The 26,080-nt window shown below is 41.1% G+C and overlaps 1 protein-coding gene across 1 annotated transcript in view; it reads right to left on the reverse strand.

Moving 5' to 3' along the window:
• Positions 1 to 26,080, reverse strand: part of LOC139766688 (uncharacterized) — a 375,409-nt gene that overhangs the window by 236,234 nt on the left and 113,095 nt on the right. The window contains exons 5-6 of the mRNA XM_071695606.1: positions 9,530 to 9,631; positions 9,135 to 9,332 (exon numbers count right to left, since the gene is read on the reverse strand). Coding sequence (XP_071551707.1) covers positions 9,135 to 9,332; positions 9,530 to 9,631 — 300 coding nt within the window. The remainder of the gene's footprint in view (positions 1 to 9,134; positions 9,333 to 9,529; positions 9,632 to 26,080) is intronic.

A 26,080-nucleotide genomic window follows, 5' to 3' on the forward strand; every position in this document is an offset into this window, starting at 1 on the left:
GATCTGGCAGCGGATGGAACCATGGAAGCGGAAGTGGATCATAGGGTGGGGGAGGGGGCGAAAATCCTGGGGGCCTTGAAAAATGTGTGGAAGTCGAGAACATTATCTCGGAAAGCAAAAATGGGTATGTTTGAAGGAATAGTGGTTCCAACAATGTTGTATGGTTGCGAGGCGTGGGCTATGGATAGAGTTGTGCGCAGGAGGATGGATGTGCTGGAAATGAGATGTTTGAGGACAATGTGTGGTGTGAGGTGGTTTGATCGAGTGAGTAACGTAAGGGTAAGAGAGATGTGTGGAAATAAAAAGAGCGTGGTTGAGAGAGCAGAAGAGGGTGTTTTGAAGTGGTTTGGGTACATGGAGAGGATGAGTGAGGAAAGATTGACCAAGAGGATATATGTGTCGGAGGTGGAGGGAACAAGGAGAAGAGGGAGACCAAATTGGAGGTGGAAAGATGGAGTGAAAAAGATTTTGTGTGATCGGGGCCTGAACATGCAGGAGGGTGAAAGGAGGGCAAGGAATAGAGTGAATTGGAGCGATGTGGTATACCGGGGTTGACGTGCTGTCAGTGGATTGAAGCAAGGCATGTGAAGCGTCTGGGGTAAACCATGGAAAGCTGTGTAGGTATGTATATTTGCGTGTGTGGACGTATGTATATACATGTGTATGGGGGGGGGGTTGGGCCATTTCTTTCGTCTGTTTCCTTGCGCTACCTCGCAAACGCGGGAGACAGCGAGAAAGTATAATAAAAAAATAAAATAATAATTCTTCAAAGCATACACCTGATCCACATATCCTCTACCACTTATGAAACCACACTGGTCTTCCCATCTGATGCTCTGTACATGCCTTCACCCTCTCAATCAATGCCCTCCCATATAACTTCCCAGGAATACTCAACAAACTTATACCTCTGTAATTTGAACACTCACCTTTATCCCTTTTGCCTTTATACAATGGCACTATCTATGCATTCAGCTAATCCTCAGGCACTTCACCATAAACCATACATACACTGAAAATTCTCACCTACCAGTCAACAAGGGAGGAAGTTTGAATGGAGAAAAACTGCAGGAAGTGAAGTGTTTTAGATATCTGGGAGTGGATTTGACAGCGGATGGAACCATGGAAGCGGAAGTGAAACATAGGGTGTGGGAGGGGGCGAAAGTTCTGGAAGCGTTGAAGAATGTGTGGAAGTCGAGAACATTATCTTGGAAAGCAAAAACGGGTATGTTTGAAGGAATAGTGGTTCCAACAATGATATATGGTTGCAAGGCGTGGGCTATAGATAGACTTGTGCGGAAGAGGGTGGATGTGCTAGAAAGGAAATGTTTGTGGACAATATATAGTGTGAGGTGGTTTGATCGAATAAGTAATGAAAGGGTAAGAGAGATGTGTGGTAATAAAGTGTGGTTGAGAGAGCAGAAGAGGGTGTTTTGAAATGGTTTGGTCACATGGAGAGAATGAGTGAGGAAAGATTGACCTAGAGGATATATGTGTCAGAGGTGGAGGGAACAAGGAGAGGTGGGAGACCAAATTGGAGGTGGAAAGATGGAGTGAAAAGATTTTGAGTTATCGGGGCCTGAACATGCAGGAGGACGAAATGCATGCAAGGAATAGAGTGAATTGGAACGATGTGGTATACCAGGGTCGACGTGATGTCAATGGAATGAAACAGGGCATATGAAGCGTCTGGGGTAAACCGTGGAAAGTTCTGTGGGGCCTAGATGAGGAAAGGGACCTGTGGTTTCGGTGCATCATACATGACAGCTAGAGACAGTTAGAGCGGGGATAGGGGTTATCATTTCATGTGTGGCAGGGTGGCGACGGGAATGAATAAGGGCAGACAGAATGAACTATGTACATAAGTATATATGTATATGTCTGTGTGTGTATATATATGTATACGTTGAGATGTATAAGTATGTATATTTGCATGTGTGGACGTGTATGTATATACATGTGTATGTGGGTGGGCCGGGCCATTCTTTTGTCTGTTTCCTTGCGCTACCTCGCTGATGCAGGAGACAGCGACAAAGCAAAATAAAAATAATAATATAATAGGTAGTATGTTTGAGGAAAGGAGCCTGAATGTTTCGGCTCTGAGTGAAACGAAGCTCAAGGGTAAAGGGGAAGAGTGGTTTGGGAATGTCTTGGGAGTAAAGTCAGGGGTTAGTGAGAGGACAAGAGCAAGGGAAGGAGTAGCACTACTCCTGAAACAGGAGTGGTGGGAGTATGTGATAGAGTGTAAGAAAGTAAATTCTAGATTGATATGGGTAAAACTGAAAGTTGATGGAGAGAGATGGGTGATTATTGGTGCATATGCACCTGGGCATGAGAAGAAAGATTATGAGAGGCAAGTGTTTTGGGAGCAGCTGAGTGGGTGTGTTTGTAGTTTTGATGTACGAGACCAGGTTATAGTGATGGGTGATTTGAATGCAAAGGTGAGTAATGTGGCAGTTGAGGGAATAATTGGTATACATGGGGTGTTCAGTGTTGTAAATGGAAATGGTGAAGAGCTTGTAGATTTACCTGCTGAAAAAGGACTGGTGATTGGGAATACCTGGTTTAAAAAGAGAGATATACATAAGTATATGTATGTAAGTAGGAGAGATGGCCAGAGAGCGTTATTGGATTACATGTTAATTGATAGGTGCGCGAATGAGAGACTTTTGGATGTTAATGTGCTGAGAGGTGCAACTGGAGGGATGTCTGATCATTATTTTGTGGAGGCAAAGGTGAAGATTTGTAGGGGTTTTCAGAAAAGAAGAGAGAATGTTGGGGTGAAGAGAGTGGTGAGAGTAAGTGAGCTTGGGAAGGAGACTTGTGTGAGGAAGTACCAAGAGAGACTGAGTACAGAATGGAAAAAGGTGAGAACAAAGGAGATAAGGGGAGTGGGGGAGGAATGGGATGTATTTAGGGGAGAAGTGATGGCTTGCGCAAAAGATGCTTGTGGCAAGAGAAGCGTGGGAGGCGGGCAGATTAGAAAGGGTAGTGGGTGGTGGGATGAAAAAGTAAGATCATTAGTGAAAGAGAAGAGAGAGGCTTTTGGATGATTTTTGCAGGGAAATAATGCAAATGAGTGGGAGATGTATACAAGAAAGAGGCAGGAGGTCAAGAGAAAGGTGCAAGAGTGAAAAAGAGGACAAATGAGAGTTGGGGTGAGAGAGTATCATTAAATCTTAGGGAGAATAAAAAGATGTTTTGGAAGGAGGTAAATAAAGTGCGTAAGACAAGGGAGCAAATGGGAACTTCAGTCACCAGCTTCTGCAGTTTCTCACATGAATCGGCCACTAGCGCTGTATCATCAGCGAACAACAACTGACTCACTTCCCAAGCTCTCTCATCCACAACAGACTTCATACTTGCCCCTCTTTCCAAAACTCTTGCATTCACCTCCCTAACAACCCCATCCATAAACAAATTAAACAACCATGGAGACATCACACACCCCTGCCGCAAACCTACATTCAGTGAGAACCAATCACTTTCCTCTCTTCCTACACGTACACATGCCTTGCATCCTCGATAAAAACTTTTCACTGCTTCTAACAACTTGCCTCCCACACCATATATTCTTAATACCTTCCACAGAGCATCTCTATCAACTCTATCATATGCCTTCTCCAGATCCATAAATGCTACATACAAATCCATTTGCTTTTCTAAGTATTTCTCACATACATTCTTCAAAGCAAACACCTGATCCACACATCCTCTACCACTTCTGAAACCACACTGCTCTTCCCCAATCTGATGCTTTGTACATGCCTTCACCCTCTCAATCAATAACCTCCCATATAATTTATCAGGAATACTCAACAAACTTATACCTCTGTAATTTGAGCACTCACTCTTATCCCCTTTGCCTTTGCACAATGGCACTATGCAAGCATTCCGCCAATCCTCAGGCACCTCACCATGAGTCATACATACATTAAATATCCTTACCAACCAGTCAACAATACAGTCATCCCCATTTTTAACAGATTCCACTGCAATACCATCCAAACCTGCTGCCTTGCTGGCTTTCATCTTCTGCAAAGCTTTTACTACCTCTTCTCTGTTTACCAAATCATTTTCCCTAACCCTCTCACTTTGCACACCACCTCGACCAAAACACCCTATATCTGCCACTCTATCATCAAACGCATTCAACAAACCTTCAAAATACTCACTCCATCTCCTTCTCACATCACCACTACTTGTTATCACCTCCCCATTAGCCCCCTTCACTGAAGTTCCCATTTGCTCCCTTGTCTTACGCACTTTATTTACCTCCTTCCAAAACATCTTTTTATTCTTCCTAAAATTTAATGATACTCTCTCACCCCAACTCTCATTTGCCCTCTTTTTCACCTCTTGCACCTTTCTCTTGACCTCCTGCCTCTTTCTTTTATACTTCTTCATCCCACCACTCACTACCCTTTCTAATCAACCCATCTCCCACGCTTCTCATGCCACAAGCATCTTTTGCGCAAGCCATCACTTCTTCCCTAAATACATCCCATTCCTCCCCCACTCCCCTTACCTCCTTTGTTCTCACCTTTTTCCATTCTGTACTCAGTCTCTCCTGGTACTTCCTCACACAAGTCTCCTTCCCAAGATCACTTACTCTCACCACTCTCTTCACCCCAACATTCTCTCTTCTTTTCTGAAAACCCCTGCAAATACTCACCTTCGCCTCCACAAGATAATGATCAGACATCCCTCCAGTTGCACCTCTCAGCACACTAACATCCAAAAGTCCCTCTTTCGCGCGCCTATCAATTAACACGTAATCCAATAATGCTCTCTGGCCATCTCTCCTACTTGCATACGTATACTTATGTATATCTCTCTTTTTAAACCAGGTATTCCCAATAACTAGTCCTTTTTCAGCAGATAAATCTACAAGCTCTTCACCTTTTCCATTTACAACACTGAACACCCTATGTATACCAATTATTCCCTCAACTGCCACATTACTCACCTTTGCATTCAAATCACCTATCACTATAACCCGGTCTTGTGCATCAAAACAACTAACACACTCATTCAGCTGCTCCCAAAACACTTGCCTCTCATGATCTTTCTTCTCATGCCCAGGTGTATATGCACCAATAATCACCCATCTCTCTCCATCAACTTTCAGTTTTACCCATATCAATCTAGAATTTACTTTCTTACACTCTATCACATACTCCCACAACTCCTGTTTCAGGAGTAAAGCTACTCCTTCCCTTGCTCTTGTCCTCTCACTAACCCCTGACTTTACTCCCAAGACATTCCCAAACCACTCTTCCCCTTTACCCTTGAGCAATCAGGCTCTGAAAATGCAAGAGGGTGAAAGGGGTGCATGAGATAGAGTGAAATGGAACAAAAAAGGTATAGTGGGTCAACATACTGTCACCGGACTGAACCAGAGAATGTGAAGCATCCAGGATAAAGCATGGAAAGGTACGTTGAGTAAGGTTGTGGATAGGGAGCTGTGGTTTTGGCACATTACTCACGATGGTGAGTGGATGTGATGAGATGTGGCCTTTACTCATCTGTTCCTGGTGCTGCTTCATCTGTAATGCATCAAAACCAAAGCTCCCCTATCCATAATCTGGTTTCTCCTAACCACTTCTCATAACTATTATTGACCCCAGGACACCTTTCTCTAAAGAGATTCCTGCAGCTTCAAGGCTGTGCTACTTCCAGTAGTAGGGAAATTACAGACTTGAAGAGAGTCCATCCTTTCCCTGTCATAGAGTGTCACACAGCAAGAGTCCATGGATGAAGAGTTCTGGGGTTATAAAATAATAATATTCTTTATCTATAGGGTGTTTTATTCACCCCAGTATTAATTACTAATCACATATCTGGGGTGGTTCTTGGTATTTTGAACACTTCTATCAGGTCTCCTCAGAGTCTGCACTTTTTATAGAGAATAATTTCTATCTTTAAGCCTTTACTCTTAAGGCTTATTTCTGAGAAGGTTTAATTTGGGGTGCTCTTCTATGAATAGCATACTCCAAATAAGGTCTACCCAGGAAACTGCAAAGGGTGAGTATCATATCCTTTGTTTTGTAGTTTATTTATAACTATATAACCTAACATCCAATTGGCTTTACTGTATGCAAGTAGTCAATGTTTACCAGATTCAAGGTCATTACTGATAATTACTCCAAGGTCCTTTTCTTCATTTACTTTTTGTACTTATGATTCTATTATTGGAGCCAAAATGCATAACTTTGCCTTCATCGATGTTGAAATCCATTTTCTGTTTCTCTGTCCACTATAAAAGTTAATCTAAATCCCTGTGAATCTTTGAGTAATCTTCATATGACTTGGCAGTGCTTCCAAATTTTGTCATCAGCCAATTTTGGTGTTATACTTGTGAGTCCTGTCTCTAGGTACAAGTGTTCAATTCATCAAATTGGAAGATGTATCTTGGGCATACATGGTCTGTTATGTCGAATCCATTTGTAATATTGAAGAGATGGGAGGTATCTAGAATGTGAATAAGACAGCATATCCTGAACTTGCCTAGCAAGTGTAGTTTCAGAGGGACAAAATAACTCTGACCAAGCCAACTATGAAGTCGGATCATCATTTATATGAATAACTATTCCCCAATAAATACTGCTTCATTTCATATTATCTTGCATGTATTGCAATGTCCATAAACTGTAAGCCTATTGAGTGTGGTTTCAGAGGGTGCAATAGCCATAGTTTGGAAGCCAGCTAGGAAGTTGGCTAATCATTTGAATGTACCCCTATTATCCAGTGTGCACTGCTCCATTATAAGGTGTTTTGCATGTTTGTTGCTATGTCCATGATCAAGTAAATTTTGGAGGCATGAAAAGTTTAGAAAATGCAAGTTCAAAATATTCAAATAGCAGGTAGTCATTCAGGAAAGCATATATCTACTAACAACCAGAAGCATCTTCCGAGCCAGCAAGTCTGATACATAATATCATACTCGATACATCTGGTTTAAGTTACACTGTAATATAACTAGTTGTTAAATAACATCAAATCCCTATGACTAAGAGTGGAAAAGAACCAAGTGAAACCTGAGATTCTGGCAAGATAATTAGGACTAGTTTGGAAGTGAAATAAAATGTTTTTAAGAAATTCCATGACAAACTAGTAGCTGAAATGGTGCCATAGGACCTGTGAAACTCTTACAGTGAATATGATCCTGAATTAATCTTTGCAGTTAGGTTGCGGTATAACTCTGCTGACAACCTATCTTTGCAGTTAAGTTGTGGTATAACTCTGCTGACAACCTATCTGTATGCACTTCTCCAAGGGCATGCAAGCAAAGCAGCTAGGATAAACCTGTTGTGGAGAGGACAGCTTTAGTCATACCAAACTAAACCTCACCCATGCTAGACCAGACTACTGCTTACATGAGAAAGGCTCATTTACAAACTATTAGGACCCTCTACCTTTAGGACTTCCTGCTGGTTGCCCACAATAAAGCTATTCACCCTGCTAGTCTCTTCTGTTATGAATACCAGTATATCTGCAGCAAGTCTTAAAACAGGGAAGTAATAGGGTTCCATCCCAACCAAGAAGACCTCCACAACACTGGTAGCACAACTGGAGGGATTTTGGCCAGCAAAGCAGTGCTGGTCTTAAGGAAAGTCTGTGTAAACATGCATAAGAAAACCTACTAACACTCTACAGGGCCAAAGTTAACATTTAGAAGGCAGAGATTTGTTTTCATGGACATAATATTGTACTGTGAAGACATGAAGGGGGCAAAAACAGTATATCTACCGAGAAATGGCTCAGACACACACACACACACAAAAAAAATAGGTTTGATGTACTACACAAGTGGTTATGATATGCTGATCACGTTGGGTGTTTAATTAGTTGTTCCAGACTATCAAGGTCAAGAGAAAAAGGTCCTCACTCCCTTACACAATCCAAGATATCCTATGTATACCATACGTGTAGCACATTCTTGCATTATTTCTTTCTTTCTCTGTCCCTTTACTTATTTTTCTAATTTGTTTTCATATCTCTCACAACTGAAGAAGTTTCCATTTGGGATTTATAACTGTCACTGATGATTTTGTCTCTAGTGCAGACAGTTTTATGCAAAGAATCCATCTCTCAGTTCCATGTACATGGTGAAATACACATTCATGGACAAAATATATTTTTTCAAGTATGATCTACAATCTACATTAAACATCAAGTACACTCTTCAAATAACACTCAACCTTACTGAGGACATAACATCTTTTTGTGCTAATATCAACATAAATCATATACACTATATAATCTATTAAACTAGCATATAACCCATGTCAAGAACTTCCACACTGTAAGAACTGGGGATGTTGTTTTCTCTAGCATTCATTTCATTTTGGCTTTGATATTATGTCTTATAAATACTCTCAATGTCAATACCTACATTTACAGTGCAATCATAGTTTCTACTCAAATTCTCTATACTATCAGAAGTCAATTTAAAATTCATCAGCTTGCCTATTATACTGTTTTTCAAAGCTCCTTTTTCCATTGTACAGTACCTCACCTCCCTTTTATCCAATGTTCTCCAAGCTCCTTCTTCACCTCTGGGTTAGTTTCCATTCCCTAGGAAAAATAAAGACTATAACTTCTAGGATTGTCTTGAATTGGAAGAGCAATTGTTCTCCTTTCCAATTTAAGTTCATAACTCTGCTTCCAGACCATACCATAATGGCCAGTTCCCCCATGTCTTTCATTTTTGCAATAAGAGGGATATTTTCTACAGTATTAGGGAATATCATCCAAAGCAAGTGATCTTTCTCATACAGCCAGAAAACTATCTGTGAGAACTGAAACATTTCTAATATTTGCTGAAGACTTTTCTATGCTGGTGAAGCTACTACATGGGGAAATATGCTACCCATGACTTCCAAAATGAGAAATAAGCATGTGTGAAGAGAATAAGGGCTGCCTTAGTGAGTAAACATAAGAAAAGCCCCTAACATAAAAGTATACCAATAAAGACGAACTCATTTATGAAGAACAATGCGGATTTTGAAAATCTGTGGTATACCACCAAGAGGGGCCACAGTTTAAAAGTGGCTAAACAATGGTACCATCAAATGCATTAATGTGTCAGGGGGTCAAACCTTCATAATAAAAATGATTTGGGAACTCACTTGAGAGCGTGAAACAAATAAGTCTTGTGCAGGAGAGACAGCGCTGAATGGTTAAGGATGGGTGAAGAGTCTCTTCTTCTGAAGAGTCAGACGCAGACCCATCACTGAGTCTTACTACACGCAGCACGGCAGATGACCCCAAACATGCACTGCCATTCTCCTCCCCACTGTGGTAACGGATTACTACACTGCCTACATCTGTGGTAATGTGTAATGATCATTATACCATGAGAATTTCAACTATAAAACAGTTTTCAATGGCAATATACACAATAGTTTTAAAGAAAGGCAGTACTGTACCTAATGAATGAAGAACATGTAACAAATAAATAAATATATGAGTATTATTTGGCTGATTTACAACTGTGGGAGAGTACTCAAACAGGTCCACTTACTTCTTGGCAGAACAGCAGGAACATTCACACTCCAGCACACTTCTCCCTGTGATTCCCCATTACATCGCCGTTGATCTACATACTGCTCAGGGTTACTCTCACCTGCAACACAAATGAAGCTTATCAGATATATGCAAACAGCATACTAAAATTCAAAAAGTTGTATGATGGTAGAAAATGTTCAAGAGATGAGGTCCCACAAATGTATAACTTCCTCCCCATACAGTAAAAATAAGTAATCATACATATTCAACATTCAAACTTACATTTGGAAACAGAACAACACACTCTGACCAGATAAAAAAAAAAATGCAAACTTCCCATATTCAAGGAGCTTAATGGAACCAGATGAAAACTATCAAATTAGTAGGGAAACATACAGAGAGACAATTGCATGGATGATGAAGGGAGGGGCAAGTATCAATTTGTAAAGGGTGAGGAGGGCCTGGGAAGTGAGTCACTTGTCATATGCTGGTGACACAGCACTGGTAAGCCCAATTTGTGAGAGCAACTGAAGAAGTTGTTGAATGAATTTGGCAGTATGTGTGAAAGGAATAAGTTGATATCAAATGTGATTAAAAGTAAGGTTTAGTTGGGCAGAGGGACAGGTTAGTTGGGGTATGAGTTTGAATGAAAATTTGGAAGAAGTGTAGTCTTTAGATACCTGGGAGTGGACATGGCAAGCTAATGGAACAATGGAAGCCCAAGCGAGTCAAAGGGTGAGTGAGGGGGCAAACTAGAGATAGGAAGATGAAGTGAAAAATATTTTGATTACTCAGGAGGGTGAAATCTGTGCTTAGGGTACAGTGAATTGGAGGGATGTGGCATACAGGAGCAACATGCTGTTAACAGATTGAACTAGGACATGTGAAATGGAAAGGGAAAACCACAGAAAGGTCTAGGAGATGTGATTCAGATGTACTGCAAATGACTTCTAGAGAATGGATGTAAGCAAATAAAATGTGGTCTGTTTTCATGTGTCCCTAGCACTACCTAGCTAATGCAGAAAATGGAAGACATGTACGGAGGAAATAAGAAAAGGATATTCAATGTATGTATGGCTCATGGTAAAGTGCCTGAGGATTGGCGGAATGCATGCATAGTGCTATTGTACACGGGCAAAGGGGATAAAGGTGAGTGTTCAAATTACAGAGGTATAAGTTTGTTGAGTATTCCTGGGAAATTGTATGGGAGGGTATTGATTGAGAGGGTGATACAGAGCATCAGATTGGGGAAGAGCAGTGTGATTTCAGAAATGGTAGAGGACGTGTGGATCAGGTGTTTGCTTTAAAGAATGTTATGTGAGAAATACTTAGAAAAACAAATGGATTTGTATGTAGCATTTAGGGATCTGGAGAAGGCATATGATAGAGTTGATAGAGATGCTATGTGGAAGGTATTAACAGTATATGGTGTGGGAGGCAAGATGCTACAAACAGTGAAAAATTTTTATCGAGGATGTATGGCATGTGTACGAATAGGAAGAAAGGAAAGTGACTGGTTCTCAGTAAGTGTCGGTTTGCGGCAGGGTTTTATGATGTCTCCATGGTTATTTACTTTGTTTATGGATGGGGTTGTTTGGGAGGTGAATGCAAGAGTTTTGGAAAGAGGGGCAAGTATGAAGTCTGTTGTGGATGAAAGGGCTTGGGAAGTGAGTCAGTTGTTGTTCGCTGATGATACAATGCTGGTGGCTGATTCGGGTGAGAAACTGCAGAAGCTGGTGACTGAGTTTGGTATAGTGTGTGAAAGAAGAAAGCTGAGAGTAAATGTGAATAAGAGCAAGGTTATTAGGTACAGTAGGGTTGTGGGTCAAGTCAATTGGGAGGTAAGTTTGAATGGAGAAAAACTGGAGGAAGTGAAGTGTTTTAGATATCTGGGAGTGGATTTGGCAGCAGATGGAACCATGGAAGCGGAAGTGAGTTGCATGGTGGGGGAGGCGTGAAGGTTCTGGGAGCATTGAAGAATGTGTGGAAGGCGAGAACATTATCTCGGAAAGCAAAAATGGGTATATTTGAAGGAATAGTGGTTCCAACAATGTTATACGGTTGCAAGGCGTGGGCCATAGATAGGGATGTTTGGAGGAGGGTGAATGTGTTGAAAATGAGATTTTGAGGACAATATGTGGTGTGAAGTAGTTTGATCGAGTAAGCAATGAAAGGGTAAGAGAGATGTGTGGTAATAAAAAGTGTGTGGTTGAGAGAGCAGAAGAGGGTGTGTTGAAATGGTTTGGTCACATGGAGAGAATGAATGAGGAACAACAGACTGCATACTCATCCCTCTCTCCAAGACTCTTGCATTTACCTGCTTAACAACTCCATCCATAAACAAATTAAACAACCATGGAGATATCACGCAACCATGCCGCAAACTGACATTCACTGGGAACCAATCACTTTTCTCTCTTCCTCATTGTACAAATGCTTCTAGCAACTTACTTCCCACACCATATATTCTTAATACCTTCCACAAAGCATCTCTATCATATGCCTTCTCCAAATCCATAAATGCTACATACAAATCTATCTGTTTTTCTAAGTATTTCTCGCATACATTCTTCAAAGCAAACACCTGATCCACACATCCTCTACCAGTTTTGAAACCACACTGCTCTTCCACAATCTGATGCTCTGTTCATGCCTTTACTCTCTTAATCAATACTATCCCATATAATTTCCCAGGAATACTCAACAAACTTATACCTCAGTAATTTGAACGCTCGCCTTTATCCCCTTTGCCTTTGTACAATGGCACTATGAACGCATTCAGCCAATCCTCAGGCACTTCACCATGAACCATACATACACTGAATATCCTTACCAACCAGTTACCCCCATTTTTAAAAAAAATTCCACTGCAATACCATTCAAATCCGCCACCTTGCTGGTTTTCATCATGCGCAAAGCTTCTCTACCTCTTCTCTGTTTACCAAACCATTCTCCCTGATCCTCTCACTTCACTTGAAGAATATATATGAGAAATACTCAGAAAAACAAATGATAGAAATAGGGTTGATAGAGATGCTTTGTGGAAGGTTTTAAGAGTATATGGTGTGGGAGGTAAGATCTAGAAGCAGTGAAAAGTTTTTATCAAGGATGTAAGGCTCATATGAGTACAAGTAGGAAGAGAGGGGAGTGATTGGTTCCCAGTGAATGTCAGTCTGCGACAGGGGTGTGTGATGTACCCATGGTTGTTAAATTTGTTTATGGATGGAGCAGTTAGGGAAGTAAATGCAAGAGTTTTGGAGAGAGGGGCAAGTATGCAGTCTGCTCTGGATGAAAGGGTCTGGGAAGCGAGTCAATTGTTGTTCGCTGATGATATTGCTCTAGTGGCTGATTTGAGTGAGAAACTGCAGAAGTTGGTGACTGAGTTTGGAAAAGTGTATGAAAGAAGGAAGTTGAGAGTAAATGTGAATAAGAGCATGATTATTAGATTCAGGGGGGTTGAGGGAAAAGTTAAGTGGGATGTAAGTTTGAATGGAGAACAATTGGAGGAAGTGAAGTGTTCTAGATATCTGTGAGTGGACTTAGCAGCGGATGGAACCATGGAAGCGGAAGTGAGTCAAAGGGTTGGGGAGGGGGCGAAGGTTCTGGGAGCGATGAAGAATGTGTGGAAGGAGAGAGCAAAGATGTGTACATTTGAAGGAATAGTATCTCCAACAATGATATATGGTTAAGAGGCATGGGTTTTGGATAGGGTTGTACAGAAGAGGGTGGATGTGTTGGAAATGAAATCTTTGAAGACAATATGTGGTGTAAAGTGGTTTGATTGAGTAAGTAATTTACATATACATACCCTCTTTGTCAACCCTTCCTAAACTCATTCTCTCCATATGTCCATACCATTTCAGCACATCCTGTTATAATAACCAAACATCTTTCTTACTCTTTCATTACTTACTCTACCAACCACCTCACACTTCATGTATATACATACACGTCCACACACGCACATATACATACCTATACATCTCAACGTTTACACATATATATATACACACACAGACATATACATATATACACATGTACATAATTCATACTGTCTGCCCTTATTCATTTCCGTCGCCAACCCGCCACACATGAAATAACAACCCCCTCACCCTACATGTGCGCGAAGTAGCACTAGGAAAAGACAACAAAGGCCACATTCGTTCACACTCAGTCTCTTGCTGTCACTTATAATGCACAGAAACCACAGCTCCCTTTCCACATCCAGGCCCCAGAGAACTTTCCATGCTTTACCCCACAGACTTCACATGCCCTGGTTCAATCCATTGACAGCACGTTGACCCCGGTAAAACACATCGTTCCAATTCACTCTATTCCTTGCACGCCTTTCACCCTCCTGCATGTTCAGGCCCCGATCACTCAAAATCTTTTTCACTCCATCTTTCCACCTCCAATTCGGTCTTCCCCTTCTCCTCATTCCCTCCACCTCTGACACATATATCCTCTTGGTCAATCTTTCCTTGCTCATTCTCTCCATGTGACCAAACCATTTCAAAACACCCTCTTCTGCTCTCTCAACCACACTCTTTTTATTACCACACATCTCTCTTACCCTTTCATTACTTACTCTTACTCGATCAAACCACCTCACACCACATATTGTCCTCAAACATCTCATTTTCAGCACATCCACCCTCTTCTGCACAACTCTATCTATAGCCCATGACTCGCAACCATATAACATTGTTGGAACCACTATTCCTTCAAACATACCCATTTTTGCTTTCCAAGATAACGTTCTCGACTTCCATAAATTTTTCAACGCTCCCAAAACTTTCGCCCCCTCCCCCACCCTATGATTCACTTCCGCTTCCATGGTTCCATACGCTGCCAAATCCGTTCCCACATATCTAATGCACTTCACTTCCTCCAGTTTTTCTCCATTCAAACTTACCTCCCAATTGACTTGTCCCTCAACCCTAGTGTACCTAATAACCTTGCTCTTATTCACATTTACTCTCAGCTTTCTTCTCTCACACACTTTACCAAACTCAGTCACCAGCTTCTGCAGTTTCTCACACGAATCGGCCATCAGGGCTGTATCATCAGCGAACAACAACTGACTCACTTCCCAAGCTCTCTCATCCACAACAGACTGCATACTTGCCCTTCTTTCCAAAACTCTTGCATTCACCTCCCTAACAAACCCATCCATAAACAAATTAAACAACTATGGAGACATCACACACCCCTGCCGCAAACCAACATTCACTGAGAACCAATCACTTTCCTCTCTTCCTACACGTACACATGCCTTACATCCTTGATAAAAACTTTTCAGTGCTTCAAACAACTTGCCTCCCACACCATATATTCTTAATTACTTCCACAGAGCATCTCTATCAACTCTATCAATGCCTTCTCCAGATCCATAAATGCTACATACAAATCCATTTGCTTTTCTAAGTATTTATCACATATATTCTTCAATACAAACACCTGATCCGCACATCCTCTACCACTTCTGAAACCACACTACTCTTCCCTAATCTGATGCTCTGTACATGCCTTCATCCTCTCAATCAATACCCTCCCATATAATTTACCAGGAATACTCAACAAACTTATACCTCTGAAATTTGAGCACTCACTCTTGTCCCCTTTGCCTTTGTACAATGGCACTATGCAAGCATTCTGCCAGTCCTCAGGCTCCTCACCATGACTCATACATACATTTAATGACCTTACCATCCAGTCAACAATACAGTCACCACCTTTTTTAATAAATTCCACTGCAATAACATCCAAACCCGCTGCCTTGCCGGCTTTCATCTTCCGCAAAGCTTTTACTACTCTTCTCTGTTTACCAAATCATTATCCCTAACCCTCTCGCTTTGCACACCACCTCGACCAAAACACCCTATATCTGCCACTCTATCATCAAACACATTCAACAAACCTTCAAAATACTCACTCCAACTCCTTCTCACATCACCACTACTTCTTATCACCCTCCCATTAGCCCCCTTCACTGATGTTCCCATTTGTTCCCTTGTCTTACACACTTTATTTCCCTCCTTCCAAAACATCTTTTTATTCTCCCTAAAATTTACCGATACTATCTCACGCCAACTCTCATTTGCCCTCTTTTTCACCTCTTGCACCTTTCTTTTGACCTCCTGCCTCTTTCTTCCATACATCTCCCAGTCATTTGCATCATTTCCCTGCAAAAATCATCCAAATGCCTCTCTCTTCTCTTTCACTAATAATCTTACTTCTTCAGCCCATCACTCACTACCCTTTCTAATCTGTCCACCTCCCACGCTTCTCATGCCATAAGCATCCCTTGCACAACCCATCACTGCTTCCCTAAATACATCCCATTCCGCCTGCACTTCCCTTACCTCCTTTGTTCTCACCTTTTTCCATTCTCTACTCAGTCTCTCCTGGTACTTCCTCACACAAGTCTCCTTCCCAAGCTCACTTACTCTCACCACTCTCTTCACCTCAACATTATCTCTTCTTTTCTGAAAACCTCTACAAATCTTCACCTTCGCCTCTGCAAGATGATGATCAGACATCCCTCCAGTTGCACCTCTCAGCACATCAACATCCAAAAGTCTCTCTTTCGCGAGCCTATCAATTAATACGTAATCCAATAACGCTCTCTGGCCATCTCTCCTACTTACATACGTACACTTATGTATATCTCTCTTTTTGAACCAGGTATTCCCAATCACCAGTCCTTTTTCAGCACATAAATTTACAAGCTCTTCACCATTTCCATTTACAACACTGAACACCCCATGTACACCAATTATTCCCTCAACTGCCACATTACTCACCTTCGCATTCAAATCACCCATCACTATACCCCGATCTCGTGCATCAAAACTACTAACACACTCACTCAGCTACTCCCAAAACACTTGCATCTCATGATCTTTCTTCTCATGCCCAGGTACATATGCACCCATAATCACCCATCTCTCTCCATCCACTTTCAGGTTTGCCCATATCAATCTAGAGTTTACTTTCTTACATTCTGTCACATACTCCCACCACTCGTTTCAGGAGTAGTGCTACTCCTGAAATAAGTAGCAAGTGTACATAAGATGCAAGTAAAACCAAAAAGAAACTTTGGAAAATACTAAGTGTCAAGTGCTTCTGTATATTATGTAAGTGGTTGACACTGTATCTTCTGTTGCCCTGCAGAAAAAAGGGCAGTGTCCTCTTGTGGCACCATAACTAAGGAGTAGAAACATGGTGAAGCATAATAGGTACTTATGTATTATACAATGAGAGTACCTTTAACTAGCCACTTTAACAGAATACACTGTTAGTCTAATTAGGTGAGAGGGAGGAACGCTTGTGGTAGTGGATGTCTCGTAACATCCATGAATGAAGCTGCAGCAGGTGTGTACAGTGTGGACGTGGAAGCTGTAGATGAATCATATTTCTATGCAGACATATGTTGTAGGTGGCGAGTACATTACATATGGGTGGAGGAGATGGTTATGTAATGCCTCTCACACTAGCAGTTGACCTCCATCATTCAGCTAAACCTACTGCCATACAGACTTATGAAGAAATGCTTATGATGTACTGTGTAACATTAATTATATGTCCAAAAGGATAAGGAAACTATCTCATTTTAAAAAGTACCCTTCAGAAACTTGTACATAAAACAAGGGTATCATGATAACAAAAAAATTTCTCTGCTATATAGATTGTTATAAGACAACCTATTTCAACTAAACGGTCTATGTAAAATTTACTGCCCAGAAGTCTGGAACCAAGGAGCATGTCAATTCTTACCATATGAAACAAGCATGTATAAGTCAATATCTGTTTACTTATGGAATCAGTATATATATCAATGTCATTGCAACTCTTTGGGTTCCTTGTCTAGTGGGGGTGGAGTTATGGGTGGGTGGGTTGTAGTGGAGGTGCAGGGGAGCTGGAATTGGTGGAAGGTTGTCCCAACCTCCCATTAGCCCATAAAGCACACATATGCCCTTCAGAAGTTGAGCCAAGCTGTACCAAACCCTAAACTGGCGGATGCTAGCATTTTTTATTAAAAAAAATGGCGTAGGTTTGTTATGATCCAACAAAGCAAACTCAAAGGGATCTTAAATTACACAACAAATGGAAAAGACAGAAACAAGCAGAGATAAAAGTTCTATGGCACTAAAGAAGGGTAAGGCGTTCGGGCCATAAGTGTCCTATCCCCTCCCCATACTGTACAAACAAGTAGAAGGATATAACTTCTATATACTCTATACCAGTTTCCTAATATTGATATCTTGCTAAAAAGCACACACACATGAAAGAGAACGACAAACAAACATAGGTATGGGAGAGAGTATTTACTTACAAGTACTTATTTACCAAAGGGTACCATTCTCTAGTTACGAAGAACAAGTCGTGTGAGTTACCCGATGTCAAGCGTTGTTATATGGAGAGACTGAAAGTTTGTGAACTAAATGCCAGCAGCCTATGTGTGGGAGAACAGAATGAAGAGGCACCATCCTAGACCAAAGGAGTGAAACTTGACAGCCACTGAAATGCTGACTCACTTTGCAGGCGTCGCAGACCCTCCCTCTACCTAGGGATGTTGTGCCAGTAATATACGCCTCCAGTCAGTAACTGCCTATAACCTACCAGAGACAGACAGGCACAAACAGAGCTTAAGGAAGGAGCAAAGTAAATGAATCAATATTATATATATATATATATATATATATATATATATATATATATATATATATATATATATATATATATATATCTTTCATACTATTCGCCATCTCCCGCATTAGCGAGGTTGCGTTAAGAACAGAGGACTGGACCTTTGAGGGAATATCCTCACCTGGCCCCCTTCTCTGTCCCTCCTTTTGGAAAATTAAAAAAACCGAGAGGGGAGGATTTCCAGCCCCCCCGCTCCCTTCCCTTTTAGTCGCCTTCTACGGCACGCAGGGAATACGTGGGAAGTATTCTTTCTCCCCTATCCCCAGGGATAATATATATATATATATATATATATATATATATATATATATATATATATATATATATATATAAACTTACAACCAACTATTCCATCTTCAGTTACTTAGCCTAGGTGGATGAGAACGGGGGCAAGAACAGCTAGAGAGAGGGTGTGGGAGTGCGTGGGCCGAGGGAGAGCGTGTGCGGGCGGCATTACCTTGCCTCCTGCTCTCTCTTTCTACCTGCGTAACCGGATGTGGCCTCCTCTCCTCTCCCGCTCTCTCTCTCTCTCTCTCTCTCTCTCTCTCTCTCTCTCTCTCTCTCTCTCTCTCCCGCCCCCACCCTTTCCCACTCCACCCAACCATCCTCTTCACTTGTCCTTCAAAACCAACCCCCTACCTCCCGCATTCTTGTCACACCTTGCCACCTTCCCCCATATTTCTTTATACCTCACATCCTTCTTTCTACCTAAAATCTTAAACAATCTACGCCCTTGTCTCCTTATCACCGATACTTTAATTTTTTGGGTTGTCTATGCATTCCGTCATTCGTGTTAAAGGTGTTAGCACGGAGCAAGGTCCCTACAGGAACTGAAAATCTAAACACAAAATACACGATTTTCCCCAGATGTTTTATTTTTCCCTAATACTAATAAAGGAAAATCGTGCAACCTCAAACCCTCTCCCCTTGAATCAGACTCAAAACTACATACGACCGGCAATCTCTATTTTCTATCATTTTATATAATATAATTCATGAACTATAAAATTAAAAAGTGGAATCTGACTTAAAAAAAAAAAGTTGGTTATGCTTACCTAATGGAGATTATCAAAGAAAGCTTGCTAACAATATATATAAGATTAATAATGGTGTATATAGTCTGCCGCATATCACAAAAACAGCTGACAATTATCACATCATGACACCTTAACCTTCTTGGCATAATATCCTGATTTTTCTCTGCAGAAAATTGTTACCCCATATTTTCCTAGTCCTATGGGGACTTTGACGAAGATACTTTCCTCAAAGACCACACGACAACTGTCCTGAAGGAAGATACTTTCTAAAAATCCATGTCATGTAGACTGTTGGGTATCCTGTTCCTCCTACGTTTAGCTACTCTCGCATAGACAGGTCTCATCTAATGAAATAGGTTTATGAACAATAGAAATAAAAACAAACTTAAGTGCAACAACAGTTGCCAATGCCGTTGCACGAGACGTTACTATGAGAATTTCATGTTTTACAATAAACCAAGAAAGCTTACGCTGTTATGGGAATTTCACGTTTTACAATCAGCCTAAAAAGCTTAAGAAAAAATATATCTGTAAGCGACATGGCGAGACGCAACAAGACACAGGTCAAGGGCACTAATGACACCTGTTATCCATTCAGCCAATCACATGAAAATCATGTTATTCAGCCAATCAAGTAACCACATTCATCGACCTACAGCCAATCAAGTACCCGTAATCATCGGCATACAGTCAATCACATGATCGCAATAAGCCTGTTAACTGAGCAAGACTGGGAACCACAACAACATGAAGGGTCCTAGTCCCCATCCCACACGAAGGGACACATCAATGTCCTTTTCAAACAAAACAAGCTTATAAATCTTGTCCTGATCGGGTCTAACGAAATACAGGAAAGGCCACGTTATAAAGCTATTTCAACGTTTCACTTATAAAAGAATAGCAAACCTCACATAATCTACCCCAGGCAGAACTTACGAGGAACCTATGCCAGAATCGTGAAGGAGATAAAACGGGTAAAAACGATTCCGTGGACATACTCCTTTTCAAGATGTACACAACATACACATCTGGCCACATTCTACAAAAAAAAAAGTTTTGCTTTCTGAACTTCCAAAAGTATTGTATAACCTGAAAAAAACTATATTTATGGAGACCAATAACTTTGGATCTCCTGAACCAACGAATACTTTATAATTACCGGAGACCGATAGTTTCGTGTCTTCTCGAAACAACGAATCATTCACTGATATTGGAGATCGATAGTTTTCCGGTCTTCCGAAACAACGAATCCTTTACAGTTACTGGAGACCGAAAGTTCTCGTATCTTCCAAAACATCGACCTTTTTTTTTTTTTGTTACTAGAAACCGACAGTTTTCCGAAACAACGAATCCTTTGCTGTTTGTAGAGACCGATCATTTTCCGAAACAACGAATGCTTTACTTACTACTGTATCAACTTTACTATAAAGAAATGAAATTAAAAAAAAATATTAGAGGTCAGCGATTCAAGTTAGTCGTTATGTTATCAAAGCAACTATTTAATCCCCAATTTCTGCTGAATGCCTAGAAACCACTCACCTGCCAGAGTGGCAAACGAACAGATGTAAATGATAAACTTTAATATAAAAGTATCTATCTTATGGGGAAGTTTATCATATCTGAGCGAAAAATGAAACTGCTTAATAATTACCAAGCAATAAATCAAGTCTTGGTTCTCTTCCGACCAGCACAGTATAAGAACAACTGAAGTACAGAGTAGGTGCGAAAGGCTTCGGATAACCGGTGTGTGTGTGTGTGTTAAACAATCATGGGGGGGGGGGGTAAACAATCATACAGTGAGATCTTGCTTTCTAATATATTGGACCAATTATGTGCAGAAGGTAAAAGAAAAATATTAAAAAGTCTTAAATTCGTTGCATTTTCATGTGAAAGCAAGCTATTCACCACTTGTGACCTGCGTTCTTGTGCATTTATGCTCACGCTGTTTCTAATAATAATCATTACTTCACTGAGTGACAAGATTACCATGGTCACCAGTGAGTCTAAACATCCCGCACTGATGCCACCTATAAAAACTAAAAGAAAGGTTTACGATCAAAGAGTTGGTAACAGTGGTGTACCCGTTCATTTACTTGTTTGTAAACTCTTTACATTTCATCAAATTCTTTAATGCTTTCTTTATTTGTTCTTTACATATCTTTTTTTTTGTTTTTACTATGAGGTTTGTAGGTAATGGATGTCCAAATTTCACCTCATTGTGCGCAAGCGTGTGAAACACCAAACTGGCATTTTGATGGGTGTGTGTCAGTTAAACACCTTTATAAATCTAAACTCAAGAAAGCTCTCAGGCGTTTTCTTAACACTTCTATCTAGAAAGTGCAGTGTGCTCCATGTCTGATCTTGGGCGAGACCGTTAACGCCTTATATATATATATATATATATATATATATATATATATATATATATATATATATATATATATATATTTTTTTTTTTTTTTTTTGCTTTGTCGCTGTCTCCCGCGTTTGCGAGGTAGCGCAAGGAAACAGACGAAAGAAATGGCCCAACCCACCCCCATACACACGTCCACACACGCAACTATACATACCTACACAGCTTTCCATGGTTTACCCCAGACGCTTCACATGCCCCGATTCAATCCACTGACAGCACGTCAACCCCGGTATACCACATCGCTCCAATTCACTCTATTCCTTGCCCTCCTTTCACCCTCCTGCATGTTCAGGCCCCGATCACACAAAATCTTTTTCACTCCATCTTTCCACCTCCAATTTGGTCTCCCTCTTCTCCTCGTTCCCTCCACCTCCGACACATATATCCTCTTGGTCAATCTTTCCTCACTCATTCTCTCCATGTGCCCAAACCATTTCAAAACACCCTCTTCTGCTCTCTCAACCACGCTCTTTTTATTTCCACACATCTCTCTTACCCTTACGTTACTTACTCGATCAAACCACCTCACACCACACATTGTCCTCAAACATCTCATTTCCAGCACATCCATCCTCCTGCGCACAACTCTATCCATAGCCCACGCCTCGCAACCATACAACATTGTTGGAACCACTATTCCTTCAAACATACCCATTTTTGCTTTCCGAGATAATGTTCTCGACTTCCACACCTTCTTCAAGGCTCCCAGGATTTTCGCCCCCTCCCCCACCCTATGATCCACTTCCGCTTCCATGGTTCCATCCGCTGCCAGATCCACTCCCAGATATCTAAAACACTTCACTTCCTCCAGTTTTTCTCCATTCAAACTCACCTCCCAATTGAGTTGACCCTCAACCCTACTGTACCTAATAACCTTGCTCTTATTCACACATATATATATATATATATATATATATATATATATATATATATATATATATATATATATATATATATATATATATATAAAGGACACGTTTTTCTTTAATCTACGTTGTTACCGACTTTTTTGGTAATCAGCGGGATGTGTAACCTGCCAATGATGAAGGATGCACACTTTCCACTGGGAAAGGAGAGAGAGAGAGAGAGAGAGAGAGAGAGAGAGAGAGAGAGAGAGAGAGAGAGAGAGAGAGAGAGAGAGAGAGAGAGAATGGATGACATCCGCCACTACTTTCATTTCCACTCGCAATCACCATAAATCTGGTCTTCCCAAAGTCAGACACGCAAGTCTGCTAATACGACCACTACCTCGACTGATGCATCTCTCCGGTCCTTAACCCAAAACACCTTCGATACCTTCTGTAATACGACCATTCCTCCATTTTTCCAACCTGATCAATCTACAGCTATCTTTCCAGCAGATAAAGATGCTCTTCGGTAATTAATTCGCTAATTCAATTTTGGATGATTCCGATTCTAGTTCGTCTCATTCATCAATGCTCTCTCCTATATTTAAATGCTTGTGATCTTCCGTTATTCTCCTTTTAAGAAGGGAAGGAAGTGTGTAACTCATATGGTATGTTTTCCAGAGTCCTAAAGGACTGTGTGTCTGAACTAGCTCCGATCCTTGCTCGCCTATTTTGTCTGTTAAAGAAGCCAAACTTTTCCTTCTTACACAAGCATGTCTTGGTACAGCCCTCCCCCAAAACAGAAGACTGTCCAAAACCTTTCACTTCTACTTTTCTAAAGTCTTTGCATCTCTGACTCTCACTTTACCAAACATTCAAAATCCCATTCCCTTCTCATCGCCAATATGGCTTCCTAGTATATCATCCTAATGGTGATCTCTCCTCCAAACTCCCCTTCTCTCTTTAGGATTTTGGTGAATCTTTTTCCCGTGGACTTCGAAGTCTCTAGAGCATATGAAGAAGTATGGCTCTAGCATAAGTTCTTGCTTTCCTTCTTCTGACTTTGCTGCCTCTCTCTGCTCTCTAGTGCTGAGTTTCCTCCTCTCTTGCCGGCCTAAGACGTTTATGTAGAGACTTTCCCCATCTAATCCTATCAAGAATGTGCCCCTCTCTCTCTTCTCTTCATAATCATAGTCTCTCTTCACTATCTAGCCCAATTCACGTTCATGCACACAACTCGACTCTACAAACGTCAACTCACTCTCCCTCCCCTCATCACTCTAATACTCGTTTTCTTTGTCGTACTGAATGTGGTAACTCCTATTCCGGACCTTGGCAGCATTTCGGAATAGGGAATGCGTAACCTGGTTAATTTCAACAGCGCTAAAACGTAGATTGTACATTCACTTCTTCGCGAAGCGTCCCTCGTCTCTCCCTGTACAATTTCAGGACACCAGAATTCACCCTTAGAATAGCATTAAAAAATGGTCATAGGCATGTCCTCCATTTCATCCCAGAAACTCCACATAACCACAATGTATTCCTCAAACTGTGTTGTATAGGTGATGTGACGAATTTTCTTGAGATTAGTTCTTTCTTCACTTTATCATTACCAGTGTGCAGTCAAAAGACCTCTCGTTGATTTCCAGGCTTCACCTCTTTCCGTCCTCCGAGATGTTACTGCCCTCCCCCCTGTTCTACAAGTATACGTAATTGTGGCCACTGTTCTCATGAGGTGTCTTCGTATGTCTCCGCCGCCACCAAGGTCTGGACCCGTGGCACAGGTCAGGCTGCTGCTTCCCACAGTTTCTGTTCGGAACCGGCCACTGACCGTTATGATACCTCCTTCCCACGAACAGTAAAGCTGTAGAATTCTCTTCCTTCTTTCGTCTTTTCCTCCTCCTCTGATCAATTTCCCCACTCATTCTTCATCCTATTTTCCTTCAGCAGTAAATACAAGCGTCACTTGTGAATCCACAAACAGAGACAGTTACTGTCTGTCTGTCTGCGAGTTTACAAATGAGCACCCATTAACACTGTCAGGCTTCTTACAAAAAAAAGAGACAACTATTTATCTCAAACCCAAACTCAAAAAACAATTTGACACATTTGGGTCAAGAACGTTTAAATTTAAGGATATTTTTTCTCTAAATGTATCCCTTTAAAGATGACGATAGAACCTAGTGGTATGAGGACGTAACACCTTTAAACTAACCCTTTATGGGTTCAGTCATCGGTCACGCCACCATACCTAAAGGTCACACTTTGGCAACCACCTGCAATGCAACGATTTGTTACAGTGTCACACAGCTGGTGCGATGAAGGCCATGCCTGCCATCACTGGACATGCCGTATGCAAGAAAATATTTCGATGGTCAGTATCAAAACGCTACAATATGTGGCATTATGTATCACTTCTCTATTTATCGTCTTACACAGCAACAATATGTCACATACATCACTCCCTCTATTTATCATGTTAAACCTCTACAGTATGTGACATTATACACCATTATTTACCGTGCTCGAACGCAACGAATCTATGACATTTAATGCGTCATTTTTCTATTGACGCGCTTGGCCGTTAAAGTGTGTCACATGCATCATTATCTATCGTGCTCGACCGCTACAAAATGTCACATCTATGACTGATTTCTCAATTCATTAAGTTGTCCATCATCTTTACTCCCAAGTGACTGGAATGGATCCGGTGCATACAAGCCGGGTTTCACAAGCAAAAAATCTTCAACGTTTATTCAGCGAGCTTAAGTGGTGAGCCTGACCTTCCACATTATGCATGCTTCTTAATTTCTATTTTTCGACCTAAAGTAGATTTCTCAGGTAATACTAACGTCACATTCACACCTCCATCTTCAATCTACTTATATACTACAGGCATTCATATCTGTTGTCTGCACACAAATATGTATAGAACGTGTTATCTTTTTTTTTTTTTATCATACTTTGTCGCCGTCTCCCGCGTTAGCGGAGTAGCGCAAGAAAACAAACGAAATGGCCCAACCCACCCACATACACATGTATATACATACACGTCCACACACGCACATATACATACCTATACATCTCAACGTATACATATATATACACACTCAGACATATACATATACACACATGTACATAATTCATACTGTCTGCCACTCCGCCACACATGAAATGACAGCCCCCTCCCCCCGTATGTGCGAGGAGTAGCGCTAGGAAAAGACAACAAAGGCCACATTCGTTCACACTCAGTCTCTAGCTGTTATGTACAATGTACCGAAAGCACAGCTCTCTTTCCACATCCAGGCCCTACAAAACATTCCATGCTTTACCCCAGACGCTTCACATGCCCCAGTTCAATCCACTGACAGCACGTCGACCCCGGTATAACACATCGTTCCAATTCACTCTATTCCCTGCACGCCTTTCACCCTCCTGCATGTTCAGGCCCCGATCACTCAAAATCTTTTTCACTATATCTTTCCACCTCCAATTTGGTCTCCCACTTCTCGTTCCCCCCACCTCTGACACATATATCCTCTTTGTCAATCTTT

The sequence above is a fragment of the Panulirus ornatus genome, chromosome 58 (genome assembly GCF_036320965.1).
Source record: "Panulirus ornatus isolate Po-2019 chromosome 58, ASM3632096v1, whole genome shotgun sequence".
Taxonomy (NCBI): Eukaryota; Metazoa; Arthropoda; class Malacostraca; order Decapoda; family Palinuridae; genus Panulirus; species Panulirus ornatus.